Source organism: Leptopilina heterotoma, unplaced genomic scaffold (genome assembly GCF_015476425.1).
Source record: "Leptopilina heterotoma isolate Lh14 unplaced genomic scaffold, ASM1547642v1 Lhet_81, whole genome shotgun sequence".
In the NCBI taxonomy this organism is placed as follows: Eukaryota; Metazoa; Arthropoda; class Insecta; order Hymenoptera; family Figitidae; genus Leptopilina; species Leptopilina heterotoma.
In genome coordinates, this window is record NW_025111185.1 from 3,246,490 (window position 1) to 3,266,295 (window position 19,806).

The 19,806-nt window shown below is 24.8% G+C and overlaps 1 protein-coding gene across 4 annotated transcripts in view; it reads left to right on the plus strand.

Moving 5' to 3' along the window:
• The window catches only part of LOC122511205 (rhophilin-2), a 77,445-nt gene that overhangs the window by 30,648 nt on the left and 26,991 nt on the right, over window positions 1–19,806 (plus strand). The window contains exons 1-2 of one of the 4 annotated variants that reach the window (XM_043626318.1): window positions 6,278–6,560; window positions 16,943–17,242. The exons of the other annotated variants lie outside the window; for them this stretch is intronic. Of the exons in view, the coding sequence (XP_043482253.1) occupies window positions 17,060–17,242 (183 nt within the window). The 5' untranslated portion in view covers window positions 6,278–6,560; window positions 16,943–17,059. Of the gene's footprint in view, window positions 1–6,277; window positions 6,561–16,942; window positions 17,243–19,806 lie in introns of those variants that run through there. 4 annotated transcript variants of the gene reach the window in all.

Consider the following 19,806-nt stretch of genomic DNA (forward strand, 5'->3'; position numbering starts at 1 on the left):
ATTAATTTTTGGATAGTGACGCAAAATAATTGCAATAAAAATTTAATTTGTAGAAGAAATAAATAAATTTCGTTCATTTGAACGTTCAGAACTTTAGGATCTTTATTATCATAAATAATAAAATTTTTCCTAAGTTTTAAATTATTTTTAATCCAATTTTAAATGAATTCCTCGAAAAATTTAATTATTTTTAAACATTTTTTGCAAGAATTCAATTACATTTCACAAATAATAAAAATTCTTCGCTGAAATTCAAATAATTTCAAAATCTACAATTATAATAAAATTTCTTAGAAGAATTCAATTATTTTTCTAAATATTAAAATTCTTCACAGGATTTCAATTATTTAAAAAAAATCGTATTTGTAATTAGCGACCTCAAAAACCCCCGAGTAAAAAGTTTCAAGCGAATCCGATCAATTTTTTATTTTGACATACGCCATATTGGATCCGCCATTTTGAATTTTGAAAATCCGACATCGGTTTTCTAATCAACAATCCCAAAATATTAAGAATTAGATGCTTAAGTTAAAGTACTTTCCAATTATTCTTTTCTTCCTTTTTTCAGTTTTTAGGTCGTGTAACCTAAACTTTAAATTGTTGTATCTTAGTAAAAAAAAGTCGGATCGGATCGGGTGTAGAATATTTTGAAAGGTGAATAATTGTACTTTCCTTTAAAATTTGTTCGAATGATGAAAAAAAATTTTTGTAGATTTTATTGAGAGTCGAATGTTGCCAAAAAAATGGGCTTTTTTACTCTTTTAGGTTAGAATATCTCAGAATCCTGACGTGATATAGCAATTTCGCTGCCAGTTTTGGATTCAGGGTGACAAATTACATCGGAAATGACTTATCCCGTTTGTGGGTCTGACAAAATTCTAAATTTTGTAGGCCTGTGCTATTTTTAAAAAATTGACTTAAAGAAGAATTTTAGTTGAAAATTCTAGAAATGAATAATCGTAATGATAAAAATAATTTTTGAAGAAGTTACAGTAACAAAGTAGCAAGTTTTAATTATTATAAAACATAAAGAAAGCGATCACTCCGAGTCGAAGACTCGGAGTGATCGATATCTTTATGTTTTATTATAAAATTCTTATATGTTATTGAATTTCAAATTTTTGAATATCTTAATTTCTATAAAAATAAATGATTAAATATTTATTTAAAAATGAAGTTATTGATGTTTTCGAATAATTTTCGTTTTAAAAACCTGGAAATCCTGGAAAAGTCAGGGAATTTGAAAAGAGCAAAAGCGTAGCAACCCTGGTTACTTAATTTTTACAGTGAAATTAACAAAATTTTCATTCAATTCTTCAAAGTAAAACTTAGAAAACGATCTTAAAAAAAAATTTCGAATATCGCGTGTTTGAAAATTGTATTTTCACTTCATGAAGAAGAAACAGCTGATATGTCACGTGAACGATGACCTAGTACTTGCGTACATATATGAGATTGTGATATGCCACACGTTTTACAAGTTGGCGAGAGTCTTTTTGTCCTTTCTGCTTTTCTTTCACATGATGGTCACATCCTGGCACACATGCTTGCATGCAAACTTTTCATAATAAACATTGACATTTCATTGAATCTTTTACGAATAACAAAACTTCTAAGGTCACTTAGAATATACACAACTTTTTATATTCTTATAATGAAGAAATAAAAAAAATTCCTTTATTATATTTTTTTTTGCATATTTATAAAATGTCTTATTTCAATCTCTTATTGTACTTAAAGAATAAATTGTGTACACAAAATTCTTTTCTTCTTAAATGAACTTATTTACATACACAACAGGTGAAAAAGATATCATTTGGGAATCTTCTTTATTTTTACACACAGTGTCAACTTTCTTTTTTTTATACATCTTCATTATATTTCTGATGCTAAAATTTACATTTTTTCCTGAAAATCTATAAAATGTATGAGTTCAAATTTCTCTCAAAAAATTGAGTGCAAGAAAGTAATTTCTACATAAATTATTACTTAAACAATTTCGAAAATCGCAACGAAAAAAGAAAGTTCCGTTTGTCATATATATATTTAAACGTTTAGGTTTTTTTTTTTAATGTGAATGCTAATTAATGTGTGTATACATGTTATAATGACTTGAAACTAAAATACCAGATATCGATGTTTAATTAACAATTCACACAATGATAGGGGAATTTTTATCTACTTTTATCTAATTTTAAACCTTTATGAATGTTTTTCTTTGTAATGTTTTCTTTTCCTTCTTCTGGTCTTAAAAAAAAGTAATAATCACTGATCTGTAAAAATTGGATAAAAACGTGGAACTATTTTAAAAATTTATTTTTCTAGTTAAGTTTGCGATTACATATAAAGTGGAGGATATTCAACTTTTTAAATCTGGTTCAAGGTATTAAGGGGCTTTTTTTCTTTTCTTATCAGGGTTGCCACAGAAATTTATTTTTATTTTTCCCTGATTTCCAGACAGAACAAAAAAGTTCTATTTCATTTATTTATACATCAATATAACTTCATTTTTAAATATAATAAAATCATAATAAAATAAAATAGAATAATAAAATCATTATTTTATATTATAAGAAAAATATTATTGTTACTGTAACTTCTTCAAAATTATTTTTATAAAAAATTCAGATTTTTAAAGATTTTATTTTGAAACCTTTTCAAAATTCAATTATTTCTAAAAATTCTAATGCTTTTAATATTTAATTACTACTTAAAATTTTAACTGAAATTCAATATTAAATAAATTTTTCTTAAAAAACTTTATAAGAGTTTAATTATTCAAATATGCAAAAATTAATAATTTATTGAATAATTGAATGTTTCTTAAAATTGAATTCTCGTAAAAAATTTTATCCAGAACTTTTTAAATAATTGAATTTTTTTGACGAATTTCCATAAAATTGTTAGGAATAATTACATTTTTCAAGGAATTTGATTAAAATTTGATTAAAATTAATTGAAATTCTGCGATGCGTTTTATTATTTATCAAAATAATTGAATTTTTGAGAAACATTTTATTATTTATCAAAATAATTTAATTGTTGGGAAGAAATTTCTAAAAATTGATAAATAATTGAATTTCTACGTGAAATTTTTATTATTTTTGAAAATAATTGAAATTTTAACGAGGATTGAAAAAAAATTTAAACGTAATTGAAGTTTTGCGAAGAACTTTATTATTTTTGAAAATAATTAATTTTTTGAAAAAAATTTATTGAAACTTTTGAAAATAATTGAATTCCTGCGAATAATTTTATTATCTATGAAAAAAATTTAATTTTTACGTATAATTGTATTAAAATTTTTGAAAATAATTGAATTTATACCATGACTTTTCTTATTTATATGAAGATAATTGAATTTTTAACAAGAATTTTATTATTTTTTAAAATAATTTATGAATATAATTTAAATTATACCATGAATTTTGTTATTTATGAAGATAATTGAATTTTTGACAAGAATTTTATTGAAATTTTAAAAAATAATTAAATATTTGCGTAAAATTTTAAATTAAAATTTTTTTCAAGTAATTGAATTCTATTGGCGAATCTAAATAAAATTTTTTAAAATAATTGAATATTTTTTGAAGAGTTCATTTAAAAATTGTATTAAAAATAATTGAAATTCTGCAGTGAGTTTTACTATTGATGAAAATAATTGAAATATTGTGAAGAAATTTGTAAATAATTGAATTCCTGTGAAATTTTTTAATATTTATGAAAAGAATTAAGGGAGCGCGTTCACAAATGATGTCACGTTTTTGGGGGAGGGGGGGGGGTCTCTACTAAACGTGACACAATGTATTTTTACATGTGAAATTGCATGAAATTGCACGACAGGGGGAGGGGGGGGGTGTCTAAAATCCCGAAAAATTTACGTGACATCATTTATGAACGCTCCCTAAATGTTGGTGAAGAATTTTATCAAAATGTTTTTTAAGTAATTGAATTCATATGGAAAATTTTATTTAAATAGTAAATATATTGAAAATCATTGAATTGAGGAAAGTTTTTGAAAATAATTGAAAGACCAACAATTTTTATTCAAATTTTTAAAAATAATTCAATTTCGGAGAATAATTTTGTTAGTTATAAAGATAATTGGATTTTTGATAAGAACGTTTAAAAACTTATTGAAAATAATATTGAAATTCTGCTAATTCTAAAAATTTAAATTTTGTTCAGTACTTTTAATAAAAATCCCTAATTTTTCCATGACATCTCGAATCAATTCTACTTTCCCTGACTTTTCCTTGAATTCCCTGACCTGTGGTAACCCTACTTATGCTTGATTTACTAAGATCTCGATAAATTTGCAAGTTGTTCTATTGTTAAAAGTTATCATCGCAAGGACGATAATTAACAAAAATCTTTTCCTAATTACATGATTGATACTTAATTACAAGATGGATACTTAATTACAAGATTGATACTTAATTACATGATTGATACATTTTCCATTATTCTTTATCAGTCAGATAACCTTCGCTAAATCTCTCCATTTCCGCTATTTTATATTTTTCTTTACACATCCGATTCTGATGGTTGATCGACCAAGTGTAAAGCGGAATATATACATGATATAGCTTCAAATTTAAGTGTCCTCGCATCTCAGGCTAACCTTGCATCGCTTTCCAATCTTAATTAGAGCTCCGACGAGACTATAACCTTCGAATGTTATATATTTTAATACCTGCAAACACCCGCCAAGCAAAGGTGGACGATAAAGTTTTGTTTCTCTTCAATACTGGTTTTTCAAACTTGCTCGATGGCACTGTTTTATCACTGCAGATGTAAATGCGGATAGTCTTTTTCTTCTTTTGGCTTTTTGTAATTTTTTTCTTTCAAAATTGCTAAAAGTGCAGACCATCTTTATGAGTCCAGTATTAACATTTTGTTTATTTTCCGTTGTTTCAATTGTTCAAACTTATTATTGCTAAAGACTTATGTCATTCTTTTCAGAAAATTTGTAAATATTATGAAAGATATGATCTGCAACTATTTTTCCTTTACGTCAGGTTTGTGTTCTAACTGTTAATTCAGGTCATGATGGTGGGCAAAGACCATGATTAGAAATTGTAATTTTTTGAAAAGTGAAACAAAATTGAATTCTAAGAAATTTGGAAATGTTCTGATAGTTTCTGAGAACAACTATCACAATACATCTGAAATTGTCTGGTTTAATTCAATAGTTATATTCATGGATATGAATATGTAGTATGTGATCACTATCATGTGGCTTGTCAGTATTTCTAGTTCTGCCTCCACAAAACTTATCCCCTTTGCAAATAAATTATCATAAGAGATCTAATTATAATCTAACTTTAGTTGTGTATCCTTGGACCCTAATGCTCACTGGCATAAAAAAATGGACAGACCGATTATTCAGTTGTGCAATATTTCCTTTTCTCTAGCAGCATTTTTTTTTTTGAACCACATCTTTAATAGTTATCTAACAAGTTAAAATTGAAGTTGGCGAGGAAATGTTGTATAAAGAGGAATACCGTTATTGGCCCCCTTCTCTTAGAACTTCTTCAAAAGAAGTCTTCTCTTTCCCTGCTCTTCTTAACTCGGCGATCATCAAACGGTCCACTAGCGCTCTGCTTGTATACATTTATTTATAATAATTTGCAAATGTATCGCTGATAGTAATCTATCTGTTCCAATTGTTGGGTCTGATTAAACTTCGCCACGAAAGTAGTTCAACTGAAATGAAGCTTGTCTTCTGCTGAAATTACGTTGGATCGAATGTGTTGATATGGACTGTTAGTCACATAATGGACATTACGATTCACTGTTAGAAATTGATGACTAGCATTATCGTAACGATTGGGTAAATAAAAAAAGCTAAAACTAGATCTGGTGCTTCAACAGTCAGTAGATTCTAAAAGTGTTTTCTTTCAGATTTTCCGAAAACCTGATAACGACAGGAAAAATTTGCCCATGTTGTTGTATCGCCATTGAGAAAATTAAGATTGGAATATTCCTGGAGCAATATTCAGGAGAGGATGAAAATTTTTGGTGTATAAATTATGGATGCTATATTCTTATGCACTCATCCCAAAATTGTAGTAATCAGTGTGTCATGTCCCTTGATGATGCTTGATGAATATGATCTGCATAGACTCAGCGGTCTGGTAATGATCAGAAGGAACCGTCTTGCACCGTGTTTTTCTCCCCACCACTTCCTTACAAGATCGTTTCCTTTCACCAATGTTCAACAACAAGGCCCATGGTCCGCATGGGCATCACACTGACCACTGCCATCCAGTTACGTTCAGACGGTTGGTTGCAAACGCGGTCCAGCCATCGACCGATCTCTTTACATTGATCCTTGATCATAAACACGCCGACCACACACTTTTACACAAACATTATTCATCGACACTCCATGTATGTACCATCACCCCTAAAATTACTCTTCGAGTATCACTCTTCTAAGCAAAATTTTCAACTTAACAAAAAAGCAACACAGTGACGTTCAAGTGACGATTGTGATCCTCATTTTAAGTCCATAATCCCATCAAAGTAATAGTGCGATTTCACTCGGAAAAGAGGTTTGATTGAAACATGAATTTTGTTTCTGAATAAATGAACGAATGAATGAATGAGCCTTTTGTTGGACACAGCTTATTATCTCAGTTATTAACCTATCTCGCATTTATCTAGAGCAGTCTGGAGAATAAATAGTGTCCTGAAAACAGGTTTAAATTGCCATGGGCACAAGTTTCCTTTTTGTCGCGAAATACTCCCCGCGGTGTATGCGCCTACTCGGATCTACTCGTCATCGAGTTCTCGAGATTTTAACAAAATGCTGCCCATTTCATTGGAATGACAGGAGATGACTGTCGGCCAATTCCCGAGAGTATTGTCTTCACTTTTTTTGTCTATATTTTTCTTGCAAACGGAAGTTTCTCTTCAACTGTCAACCGGCTCATAGGAATGTGGATTCCTTAATAGTAGTTGACACGCTAAAAACAGTTAGATTTTATACCGGGAATTACCACTCTAGTTTTTTGCTGGTAGCGTCGAAAAATTATGGGAACATAACTTAATAATAAAGAAAGAAAGAAAAAGTAATTGTTGCAATTTGACATTTCATTATTATTGGATTCATCGTGATGCAAATTAAATTCATTTGCATCTTGAAAATATTTGCATCGTGATGAAAAAGATATTCTCGGTTGATGTATAGGGGTTTTTGCAGATTATTTGTTCCTTGAGGGACTTGATCTTCCTGTTCGAGCTGCGTGGTGATTTATCTTCAACCTTGTGGCGTTTATAGAAGTGTTGGGAGTATCACACCATCAAATTTCAGATTTGATTTTTCTTTTTTTTACACGTTTTCGTTTAATAACTGTTTTTGTTGCTTTAAACTGATTTAAACGTTAGGAAATACATTAAGAGAATTATGTCAGATTAGTACTGATATTTGTTATTACATACGGTAAAACGTTCTCGATACATATTTTAAATATATCTCAGCCTGCGCATCATGTTGCGTGACGTTTGTGGTGAGATGGTTTTACCGCGATGGTTACATGGAGATTACCCGTTACCATAATATTATTCTAGGAGTATTGCACCGCGAGAAATATTTGATTGACGAACTACTTTATTTTGTATCCACAGGTGATAGAATTTGTCATACTATTCAGTTTGGTCATTTTTAAATTGCAGGCTTCGTACTCATCTACTGAAACCTACTATTTACTACTTTTTTTACAATTTGCTATTATTTGGATCACAGTTTTTTAAAGATTTATGACAATAAAAGCTACTTTTTTTTCTATGTTTGAGAATTTGCACTACTTTAAATTCGCTAATAGTTACAGAATAAACAAATAATTCTCAAAAATTTTAATAAACCTCTTAGAAATAATTCAAAATTTTAATAAAATTCTTTTAAAAGATTCAATTATTTTAAAAAAATTTTTATAAAGTTCTTTGTAAACATTCAAATATGTTCATAAATAACAAAATTTTCACAGGAATTCAATTATTTAAAACACAATTTTCATAAAATTTTTCTTAAAAAAATCAATTATTCAAAAAAAATGTTATCAAATTCTTCGCAAGAATTCAATTACCTATTTTCAAATATTTAAAAAAAATCTTGTCATAAATTCAATTATCTATATAAATAACAAAATTCTTTTCCGAAATTCAATTATTTTTAACAATTTAAATAAAATTCTTGGCAAAATTTCAATTACTTTTAAAAATTTTCCTCAATTTAATCATTTTCAATATCTACTATGTATTTTAATAAAATTTTCCAAACGAATTCAATTAAAAAAAATGTTATAAAATTTTCAAAGGCATTCAATTGTTTAAAAAACAATTTTCATAACATTTTTTTTAAAAATCAATTATTTAAAATAAGTTTTATAAAATTCTTCGCAAAAATTCAATTATTTAAAAAAAATTTAATATAAATTGTTACCAAAATTCATTTATTTTCAAAACTAAGGGGCCGTCCATAAACTACGTCACACTATTTTGCATAATTTTTCCACCCCCCTCTACCCACGTCACAGATTTTACATGCTTTAGCGCCATTTTTTCTACAGAACGTCACAAAAAATTAATTCCACCCCCCCCCCCCCCCTCTAAGGCGTGACGTAGTTTATGAACGGCCCCTAATTATACTCATCGCAGAATTTCAATTATTTTTAATTCAATTATTTTAAATCAAGTTTTCGAGAAATGCAAAATTATTCTAAAAAATTTTATTAAAATTCTTTTTAAAAGAATTCAATTATTTAAAAAAAAATTAAATATAATTTGTTACCAAAATTCAATTATTTTCAAAACTAATAATTATACTCCTCGCAGAATTTCAATTATTTTTAATTCAATTATTTTAAATCAAGTTTTCGAGAAATGCAAAATTATTCTTAAAAATTTTATTAAAATTCTTTAAAAGAATTCAATTATTTAAAAAAATTTAATATAATTCTTTATTAAAATCTAATAATTTAGTTGCTTACATGAGTTATAAAAATATTTATAAACTTTAATTATTTTCAAAAAGTTTAACAAAAATTATTTATAGAATTTACTTAAGAATTCAATTATTTAAAAAAATTTAATATAATTATAAATTGTGACCAATTCTTTACAATTTTAATTAAATTCCTCCTACGAACTTAATTTTTCTTCAAAACAGCTGTTAAATTTGTATTTTTACAAATTTAATTTTTTAAATTTTTTGTTATCTATTATTTTTATAAATAATAATATTTTCACAGAAATTAAATTATTTATTTGATTTTTATTATTTTCAATACTATTTTAAATGTATTCTTGGAAAAATTCAATTAATCTAGAAAATATTAAAATTCTTCGAAAGAATTTAATTATTTAAAAAATTTTTGATAAAGTTCTTTATAAGAATTCAATTTTAAGAAAAATTCATTTATTCAATTAATTAATTTTTTTTCTTATTGTATTTAAATAATTGAATTCTCGTAAAACTTTCTAATAAGAATTGATTTATAATTGAATTTCAGTTTAAATTTAAGATAAAACTTAAATATTAGTAGCATTATAGTTTATAGTGTGAATTTTTAGAAATAATTGAATTTCGAAAGATTTTTAAATCGAAATCTTCGAAAATTTTTATTGTTCTAAAACTGTAATAATATCAAAATTTTTATTTTGAAATAAAGTGATTAAAGTTTTGAATAATTTTATTTAAAAATTTCAACAAAAAAGTGATTGAATTTTGGAAGACGAATTACTGTTATAATTTTTAGAAATGGAAGAATACGAAGAAGTTGATAAAAACACAAATTGTAAATATTAAATTATCATATATAAACAATGCAGTAAAAGTATTGCAATTTTATGTAACAGATTTTTGAGATTAATATACGTAATCTCTTTTACATATTTCAAAGAGAATTTTTTTTCTCCCGTTGCAATGCTAACGAATATCATTTAAATGCGCTCTTTTCCTTTGTAAAAGATTCATTAATATTCGCAAGCGTAATTTCAGTTTCTAGTTACGAGACAAAAAAAAAGTATTAGTGATTCATCAACTAACAAAAGAACTTCATTGGTAACAAGAATCTTTTGAATCGATGCTTTGTTTTGCATTTTTGATTTCCACATACCTTTGATAACATAAAGCTTTCTTCTATTGTACTTTTCTACTTATTCTCTTTTTTAAATTTAGAAAATCGTAATTTATTTTTACCTACTAAAAAAAAGCAGTTTTCAAGCAAAGGGATAATAATTTAGTATACCGATCGAGAGATAAAAAATTCATGAATGAGAAATAAGTAAACGACAATTTGTAAAAAGAAAATGAAAGTTTCGTGTAAACTTGCAAAAAAGCAAAGAAAAAAAGAATAGGAGAACTACATCTCTCTTTCTCGCATAATCTCAGAAGGACGTGACCGATTATATTGAAAGACGTGAGTGGACTCTTGAGGATGCTCCTTTGGAGTCTGATGATGATTAATCTAGATTCATATTTGTCCTATCTGTGTGAGATCATCTAAATTTTTCCTACATTAATCAAAACACTTTGATATCTTTTCACACATTTTTTAGCTAGGCTGCGATTTTCAAGATGAAACGTTTCAATATTGATGAATTATTAATTAATCTAAAGACAAGATCTTCTGGATTAAAAATTATTTAATTGAATCTTCCTTCTTGATATGGCAAATAATAATAATCATTATCGTTAATCAAATCTATTTACACTCGCATCAGATTTTTCTCAGTGGCTAATTAAATAATTAACTTGGAGAAAACTTGCAATGTTCTAGTTTTTGGAGTTGCGGTCTTTTTGTAATTAGTTTTATTAATTCTGGAAAAATGTGTAATTTTTATATTTATGGTTGTAGTGGAAAAAAGATCATCTCGTGTTACTCCTGGAAAGTGCGTAGGCATAAAGAAAGAAATATATAGGGAGTTTTTTTTCCATTGCGATTGCAAATGTAATTTGAATCGGACAACATACGCATATGAGCGTGATGAATAAAAAACGGAAGTCGGCCTCGAGGGCGGCGGAAATGGGCGAGAAACAGAGTCGAACGGTCATCATTTTATGGCAGAGTCATGAAAACGTATGAGAATTCCTTTATTCTAGAATCGCTTATGATTAACATCGATACTCAATTTTAAAAGTGGAATTAAAAAGACTGCTACTTTAAAGTTTAAATTGAACAATGTTTCTGAAAAATATTCAAAATTTTTGTAATTCAAATTAACATTTCAAACATATGTTCAGGGCTCGAACAATTTGGAGAATTTTTGAGAAGTTACAAATAACTGCAAAAATTCAATTATTTTCAAAAAATTTTTTAAATTCTCGTCAAAATTTCAATTATTTTTATGAAAAATAAAATTCTTTTCTAAAATTCAATTAAGTTAAAAAAATTTAAAAAATTTCTTGTCAAAATTTCAATTCTCTTTATAAAAAATAAAATTCTTCTCTAAAATTCAATTATGTTCAAAAATTTTTAAAAAATTCTTGTCAAAATTTCAATTATCTTTAAAAAAAAATAAAATTCTTCTCTGAAATTCAATTATTTTCAAAAATTCTTTTTAATCTCGTCAAAATTTCAATTATCTTTATAAATAATACCATTCTTCTCCGAATTCAATTATTTTTAATACCTACTGTTTTCATCAAATTTTCCAAAAGAATTCAATTATTTAATCAAATTCTTTTTAAGAATTCAATTATTTTCATAAGTAGTAAAACTCATCACAGAACTTAACTTATTTTTAATACAATTTTAATCATATTTCTCGAAAACTGCAATTATTTTTAAAAACTTTATGATAAAATTCTTCAAAAGATTTCAATTATTAAAATAAAGTTTGATATAATTTGTTCATTAGAACTTAATAATTATTTTCAATACATTTTTAAATAAATTTCTTGAAAGAATTTAATTATTTTTAAAAATTGTAATGAAATACTTTGCAAGAATTTAATTATTTAAAAAAAAAAGTTAATACAATTCTTCGTAGAAATTTAATTAATTACAATAATTTGTCGAAATTTAATTATTTTAAATAAAATTTTCCAAAAGAATTCAATTATTTTCAAAAAATTTTTAAAAAATTCTTTACGGGAATTTTATTATTATAATTACAAAAATTGATTAAAATTCAATTATTTTCAATATCTACTATTTTAATAAAATTTTCCTAAAGAATTCAATTATTTAAAAAAAGTTTTATGAAATTATTCGGGAAAATTCCATTATTTTTATAAATAATAAAATTCTTCTCAGGAATTCAATTATTTCTTTATAATGTTCAATATTTACAATTTATTTTAATAAACTTTTTTAAAAAATTCAATTATTTAAAAAACTTTAATAAAATTCGACGTAAACATTCAATTATTTTCATATAAATAATAAAAATTTCAGAGAAATTGAATTATTTACAAATTTTTTATAAATTTATACATTCAACTATTTTCATAAATAATAAATTTCGTTTTAGGAATTCAATTATTTTTTTATAATTAATAATAAAATAAAACTCATCACAAAATTTCAATTATTTTTAATAATTTCAAAAAAATTCTGATCAAAAGTTCAATTATTTTCATAAATAACAAAATTCATCATATAAATTCTAAATTCAATTATTTTCAAAAATTTTAATACAATTCTACAAGAAAATTCAATTCTTTTCACACATAATAAAATTCTCTGCAGACATTCAACTAAAAAAAAAAAAAAATTCAATGAAATTTTTCTCGAAAAATTAATTATTTTTATAAATAATAAAGTTCTTGTCAGAGTTTCAAGGGGCCGTTCATAAACTACGTCACACAATTTTTGCATAATTTTTCCACCCCCCCCCTTACCCGCGTCACAAATTTTACATGCTTTAGCGCCATTTTTTCTACAGAACGTCACAAAAAATGAATTCCACCCCCCCTCCCTCTAAGGCGTGACGTAGTTTATGGACGGCTCCCAATTATTTTTAAAAATTTTCATAGAATTTGTTCCAAACATTCATTTTCTAACAAAAATTGATTTCAAAATGTTTCAATTAAAATTTTAGATATGAATTGAATTTTAAAAAGGTTTCAAAATAAAATCTTATAAAATCTAAATTTTTTATACTTTTCATAAACAATTCTGCAGAATAAATTTTTTTGAATGCTTTTAATTCCATTTCTATTAAAGTTATTTTAATTTTTTATCTTCTAACATATATGTATATTTAAATGAAGAATTTTAGAAGAATTGAAATTTCATAAAATTAAATTGCAAACCAACGGATTTGAAAATTCTCAAAGAACTTTTTCAAAAATTATTAAAAATAATTTATTTAAAGAAGAATTTTAGTTAAAAATTGTAGAAAATAATAATTGTATTGAAATGATAAAAATAATTTTGAAGATTGGTTATATTTTTGTCAGTAATTGGTCCTTAATTTTTCATTTCTGAAAATCCGTAAAGTTCGCATTTTTAATACTTTTACTGTTTCGAGCCCTGTATGTTTCTAAAGTTCTAAATGATAAAATGAATACCTGAATTTTATTTATTTCCTCTTCAAATTGAGAAATTGGAAATATTAGGTTTGAAATTAAATTAAATAGTAGTTAATTGGTTAGTCATTATTTAGTAGTAAAATTAAAATAAAGTGTCTGCACTAACATACTCACTTATTGACATGAAGCCAATTCATCTGAATGTAAAGCGAGGTACAGAAAACCGACTATTTTCTCATCGTCATTATACACAAATTGATGCTAAGGAAAAAGGACGTATTTTCGCATGCTGATAATACGTTTGTCATTATATTTGTATGAATTTTACAGTATATACGCTATATATAGCGATACATGAGAATTTTGATATTAAGTATACAACGCAGTATTATCAATTATTATATTTTAAAATCACGTGCTGCGGTTTTATTTTTGTTTTGCTTAAAATTTAATAGTTGAGAATTATATTTACAGCGTGACACAGATCAATGTTAAGCTACAGTAGAAAATCGCTCTCTAACAACTTTTTCCATACTGGGGTGTGTCATTTCAACTTTCGACTTTCAATTACTGCCCACTGAAAGATCAGAGGCACCACTCAAATTACAATTAAGTCCTGCAATGGGAATAGGTATGAATTCGTTAACCGATCTTTTACACAGAACATTTTTTTTCTCAATTCATCCATTGTACCGTGACACGACGGGAACGGATTTTACAGGGAAAAAAAAGAATTGTCAATAATGTATATGTGAATCATTAGCAGACATTCTATACGCTTTCTATAAATTCACCGGAGGCCGTGCCTCCGTTCCCATCATTTTATTACGATCGTCAGCTTTTTGTCATCTTTTTGTCGAAAATCAATAGTCTTTTTTCAAGGTATAGAATGTATAGATACATGAAAAAGCAGTCATCCCAATGATTTTCTATTAAATTTCGCATTAAACTTGAAATCGTTGGAAAAAGGGTTTAACCATTCTATTTATCTTTTGCAAGTTGTGTATTCAATTAACTGCTTTATATCTTCTGTTCCGCTAATCTGTTCCGGAAAAGCAGTTTATATATTGTATACAATGAAAAATAATACCCGAAGCATTAGCGAATATTTATCATAGGCTCTGCTTATCTTGTTTTCATAGAAACAGTATACTGAATTTCAATGTGTCACGATCAGAATTTCATAAAGGAAAAAAAAATTTTCTTACATTTCCACATACATATTTTATCGATTGAACCAGACAAACTTAAACCATCTTATCGACCAAGATAGAAAGATAGATTAGAGAAATATTTGCAGTAAGAATGTGGCTACTACCGGCTTGGTTAAATGTTGGCTAATTGTACGGCCAATGTGCGTCTTGTGTGAGAAGATAAACATTTAAACACGTATTTACAGAACACTGATGAAAATTAATTATAATGTAGAAAATTCGTTATTTTCAAAATTTGAAAATTTAATTAAAAAACTTCTACAGAGTGATAAAATTTGATTGAAATTTTAATTTAACATTTTAGTTTTCTATTTGAAATATTAAAATTTTGAAATGAAAATTAAAAATTTGGTTAATTAAAATTTTAATCTACACGGAAAAAAGGAATAAAGTATCTCTTACTATTTCAGGGTTGCCACAAGTCAGGGATTTTTATTAAAAGAACTGGAAATAATTTAATTTTTAGAATTCATAAGAAAATTCTAAATTTTGGTAACTTTTCTCTTTGCCTCATAAAATATAAAATTATACCTCGAATTCTAATACAAAACATTCAATTCTTCCTATTTCTGACAATAATTTCTTTTCAAAAATTAATTCTTGATGAACTATCATAAAATTATTACTTATCAAATATTTCATTAATAATTTTACTTAAATATTTCAAAATTAATTGAATTTTCAAAGAGTTGCGTATACAATTTTCTTAAATAGATCAAGATCAGAAGATTTTCATTTGAAATTTTAGAAAATTTCAATTTTAAATTATTAATTAATACTAATTATTAAAAATAATGCATTTATAGAAGAATTTTAGTTTAAAACACTAAAAAAATTGAATTTTGAAAAAGTTACAAACGATTGCATAAATTCAATTATTTAAAAATTTCTTTAAATTCTCGTCAAAAATTCAATTATTTTTTCAAAATAACAAAATTCTTCTCCGAAATTTCAATTATTTTTAATAATTTTCTTTAATTCAATTATTTTCATATAAATAATAAAAATTTCAGAGAAATTGAATTATATACAAAATTTTTTATAAACTTATTCGCAACAATTCAACTATTTTCATAAATAATAAATTTCCTTTTAGGAATTAAATTATTTTTTTATAAATAATAAAATTGATCGCAGAATTTCAATTATTTTTAATATTTTAAAAAAATTCTGGTCAAAAATTCAATTATTTTCATAAATAACAAAATTCATCATATAAATTCAATTATTTTCAAAAATTATAAATTATAATACAATTCTGCAAGAAAATTAAATTCTTTTCACACATAATAAAATTCTCTGCAGATATTCAACTATTTTCCCAAATTTCAATAAAATTTTTTCGAAGAATTAACTATTTTCATAAATAATAAAATTCTTCATAGAGCCTGAATTATTTTAAAAAAAATTTTATAGAATTTGTTGCAAACATTCAATTATTTTCATAAATAGTAAAACTCAACGCAGAATTTCAATAATTTTTAATGCAATTTATTATTTATTTATTTTTCTATTTAAATAATTGAATTTTCGTAGAATTTTCTAATAAAAATTGATTTAAAAATGAAATTTTAGTTAAAATTTCAGATAATAATTGAATATTAAAAGCATTAGATTATTTTTAGAAATAATTGAATTTTGAATATGTTTTAAATTAAAATCTTTGAAAATCTGAATTTTTCATACTTTTAACTAAGAATTTTGTATAGAATTAATTTTTTGAAAAAGTTTAATAGAATTTTTTTTTGAAATTGCAAACAAATGGATTTGAAAATTCTCAAAGAAATTTTTCAAAAAATATTAAAAATAATCTAATAATTTTTAGTGTGAATCAGAATATTTTTTAGGCTCAGGAAAAAAGTTTAAACTTTTGTCTGGAAATCTGGGAAAAGTCAGGAAAAAAGAAAATTAAATTTTTTTGGCAACCCTGTGTATTTTCTATTTTATAGTAAAACTTACACTGACGGAAACTTGTGATCATTTTTGTCAATTTTTACTATTTTTGCGGAGTAAAAGTTGATACGATTGAAGTAAATTTTTGTAAACATTAGTTAAAAAAATAAAAATTAATAGTAGCAAAATTCACTTTGGAAAATAGTAAAATTTGACAGAAATTTTGCAGAAGTTTTTTGGTTTTACCTTGTAAATATATAGTAAAAGATAGATTTATTTTTCTCCGTGTAGCAAATTTCTTATAAAGTTTAAAAACAAGAATCCTTATTAATATAAAATTCTTATGCAGTTCCAATGTGATAATAAGTAAGTGGGCGTAATTGCGTGAATAAAAATTGAGACACTATAATTGACACCTGTTTGCGAGGAACGGGCGATATTTTAATTATGTAGCCGATACACGGCCATGTTGAAGTGGGTCCATCATTCTCCGCCTCCGAAGAATCATGCTCATGTGAAATCCTCGGAAGCGTTGTTTAACAAAGACAAAGAAAACGAAAGACAATGTGAAAACAATCGTCAGGAGAAAGAGAATGAGAAGGCGAAAGAGGAAAAGGAAATCCTGGAAGCCTTAAGGAGACATATCGGGGTAAGAAGAGATTGTGGAGTGAAAAAAACAGTTCATTAAACTTTTTATACATAAACAATAAATTCTTATTTACAGTTTAACGATTTTGTAAATCAAAATCAATTCTTCTTTAGAAACTAATTTTCCTGAAGTCTCGAACGTTCAAATGAGTGTCAATTGACAATATTTTATTACTTCTTTTGTATTTTTTTGGCAAACGAAAATTATTTTGAATACTAAAAAGAACAATAATTCTCAGCTGATAACTTCTTTGAAAAGATGAAGTATTTATTTTTAAACAAAAAATTGTAATTAAAATTTTAATTTTATTGTAAATTAACTATGATAATTTGAATGTTTTTTCATTCATTCACTTTTTCTGTCCCTCACACTCTGAAGTTGTCTTTTGTTTATACTTTTGTTTTTTGTTAACTTTAGATAGATTGTATATTTTATTATTATGTTATAATTATTTTTATTTTATAATTAATTCAAAATTGTAATAATGACAAATTTTGTTAAATATTATGTTTTGTCAAATTGAAATTATGCAAATTTTTGTTCTTTACTTCTAGTCAAAATTAGAAAATTGTTAAACAACTGTGATTAAGAAATAGACAATTTATTTATTTTGCATTATTTTTGTTTATGAATCACAATTTTTTTAACAAAATTATTATTTTGTTTTAGAAAAAGAAGAAAAATATTTGCACAATTTCTATTTTTAATCTTATTTCTGAAACAGGATTTTCCACAGGAATTAAGACATTCAAAAATTTCAAATTCAAACCTTTTTTAAATTTTTAAAACAATTTATAAAATTATTATTTTATATTACAAGAATATTGTTACTGTAACTTCATTAAAATTATTTTCATCATTTTAATTAAATTATTATTTTCTAGAATTTTAAATTATTTTTTATGAAAATAATTGAATTCCTTAAAAAAAATGTATTATTTATGAAAATAATTGAATTCCTGTGAAATTTTTATTATTTATGAAAATAATTTAATGTTTGCATAAAATTTTATTAAATTTTTTTTTTAATAATTGAATTCTTTTTGAGAAATTTTATTAAAATAGTAGCTATTGAAAATCATTGAAATTAGAAAAATTTTTGAAAATAATTGAACTTTGAAGAAGAATTTTGTTATTTATAAAGATAATTGGGATTTTTACGAGAATTTTTTAAAAATTTTGAACATATAGTTGAATTTTATAAGAATTTTATTTTTTTTAAAAAATAATTTAATTTCTGCAATTATTTGTAATTTCTCCAAAATTGAATTTTTTTTAGTGTTTTCAACAAAAATTTAAATTAGAAGTTTTTTAAATTCTATTATTTTTAAAAAATTGCTAATTTTATTTAAAAAGGTAGTAGAAGTTTAGCCATTGTTGCTAGTATTTGAATTAAAAAAAAATTAATTGTAAATATTTAATTAAAAAAAATTTAATTGCGGGTGTGAAAATAAAAATTATAATGTGTGAAAATGGAATTAGAGCAAGTGCAATAATAGAAAGGCAACTAATTTGTCACTTTCACCTAGTGCACGACCTTTAAACTCTTTTAAAGTTGAATAAGAGTAGGTATTAATTCAAATGAATGTGGAGAAAAAAAAATTTGCTTTCTCTGGAATTAAATTTATTTTTTTAGTTTGATTACTCAATTATTGCGAATTTACAACATGCTGTATACATGCACATAACACACTTGCATGAAAACCTACAATAGGATAATGATATATCATTTGTAGAACTTGTTGCTCTTGTCAAGATCGTAATTGAGAAGCTGAAATCAGTAATTTAATTTTGTAAATTGTTTATCGAATTTCTTACTGTTTTTTTTAATAATATATTCTTTTTGTTTTTACGGTTTTCAGAAATCATAAAAAAGGTGATTTAATTTAAAGTAGACCCAGAAAATAGTTTTTGATGATTTGAAGAAATAATTCGCTTTGACTTGTTTCTTAAATTAATAGTTCAATTTTCTTTGAATTAAAATAAAATTAGGTATTTGATTCAAAGACAGTCTATAAAAAAAACCTTTTGATTAAAAAATCTTTATTGCTTGAAAGAACAATTTTTTTTTAATCAATCAGAACAAATTTAAGAAACTGATGTCTTTACATTAGGAAAATTTTTTTTTTTTTTGAATGTGAAGTACTTTGAGGAATTTTTTCTTGGTTTAAAGTATAATAAAGAAAAATAATTTGCAAAACAAAATTATTGATGTCGATGTTTTTAATTAAAACCATTTCGATGGCAAGAATAAACAGCAAAACTGCAATAAATTGTGTGTTTAAAATGTAGAAACTACAAGCGCCATTCATAAAAATCGCATTTTCAAAAAGTAGTCACATTTCTGTGATTGAATGCGTTAAATTAGTACATATATTTAAGACGTTACCATACACTATCGAAAGTCTAACATTATATTTTGAAATTGTACCTTGAAAAACTAGTTTTTTTTTTGTTTTTTTGTTTTTTTTTTTTGCTGAATGCTGTTATCGTCATTTCCCTTTCACTTATTCTAGTGCAATAAAATTCATGCACCTGTGAATGGTATCTTGTTTACATTCACG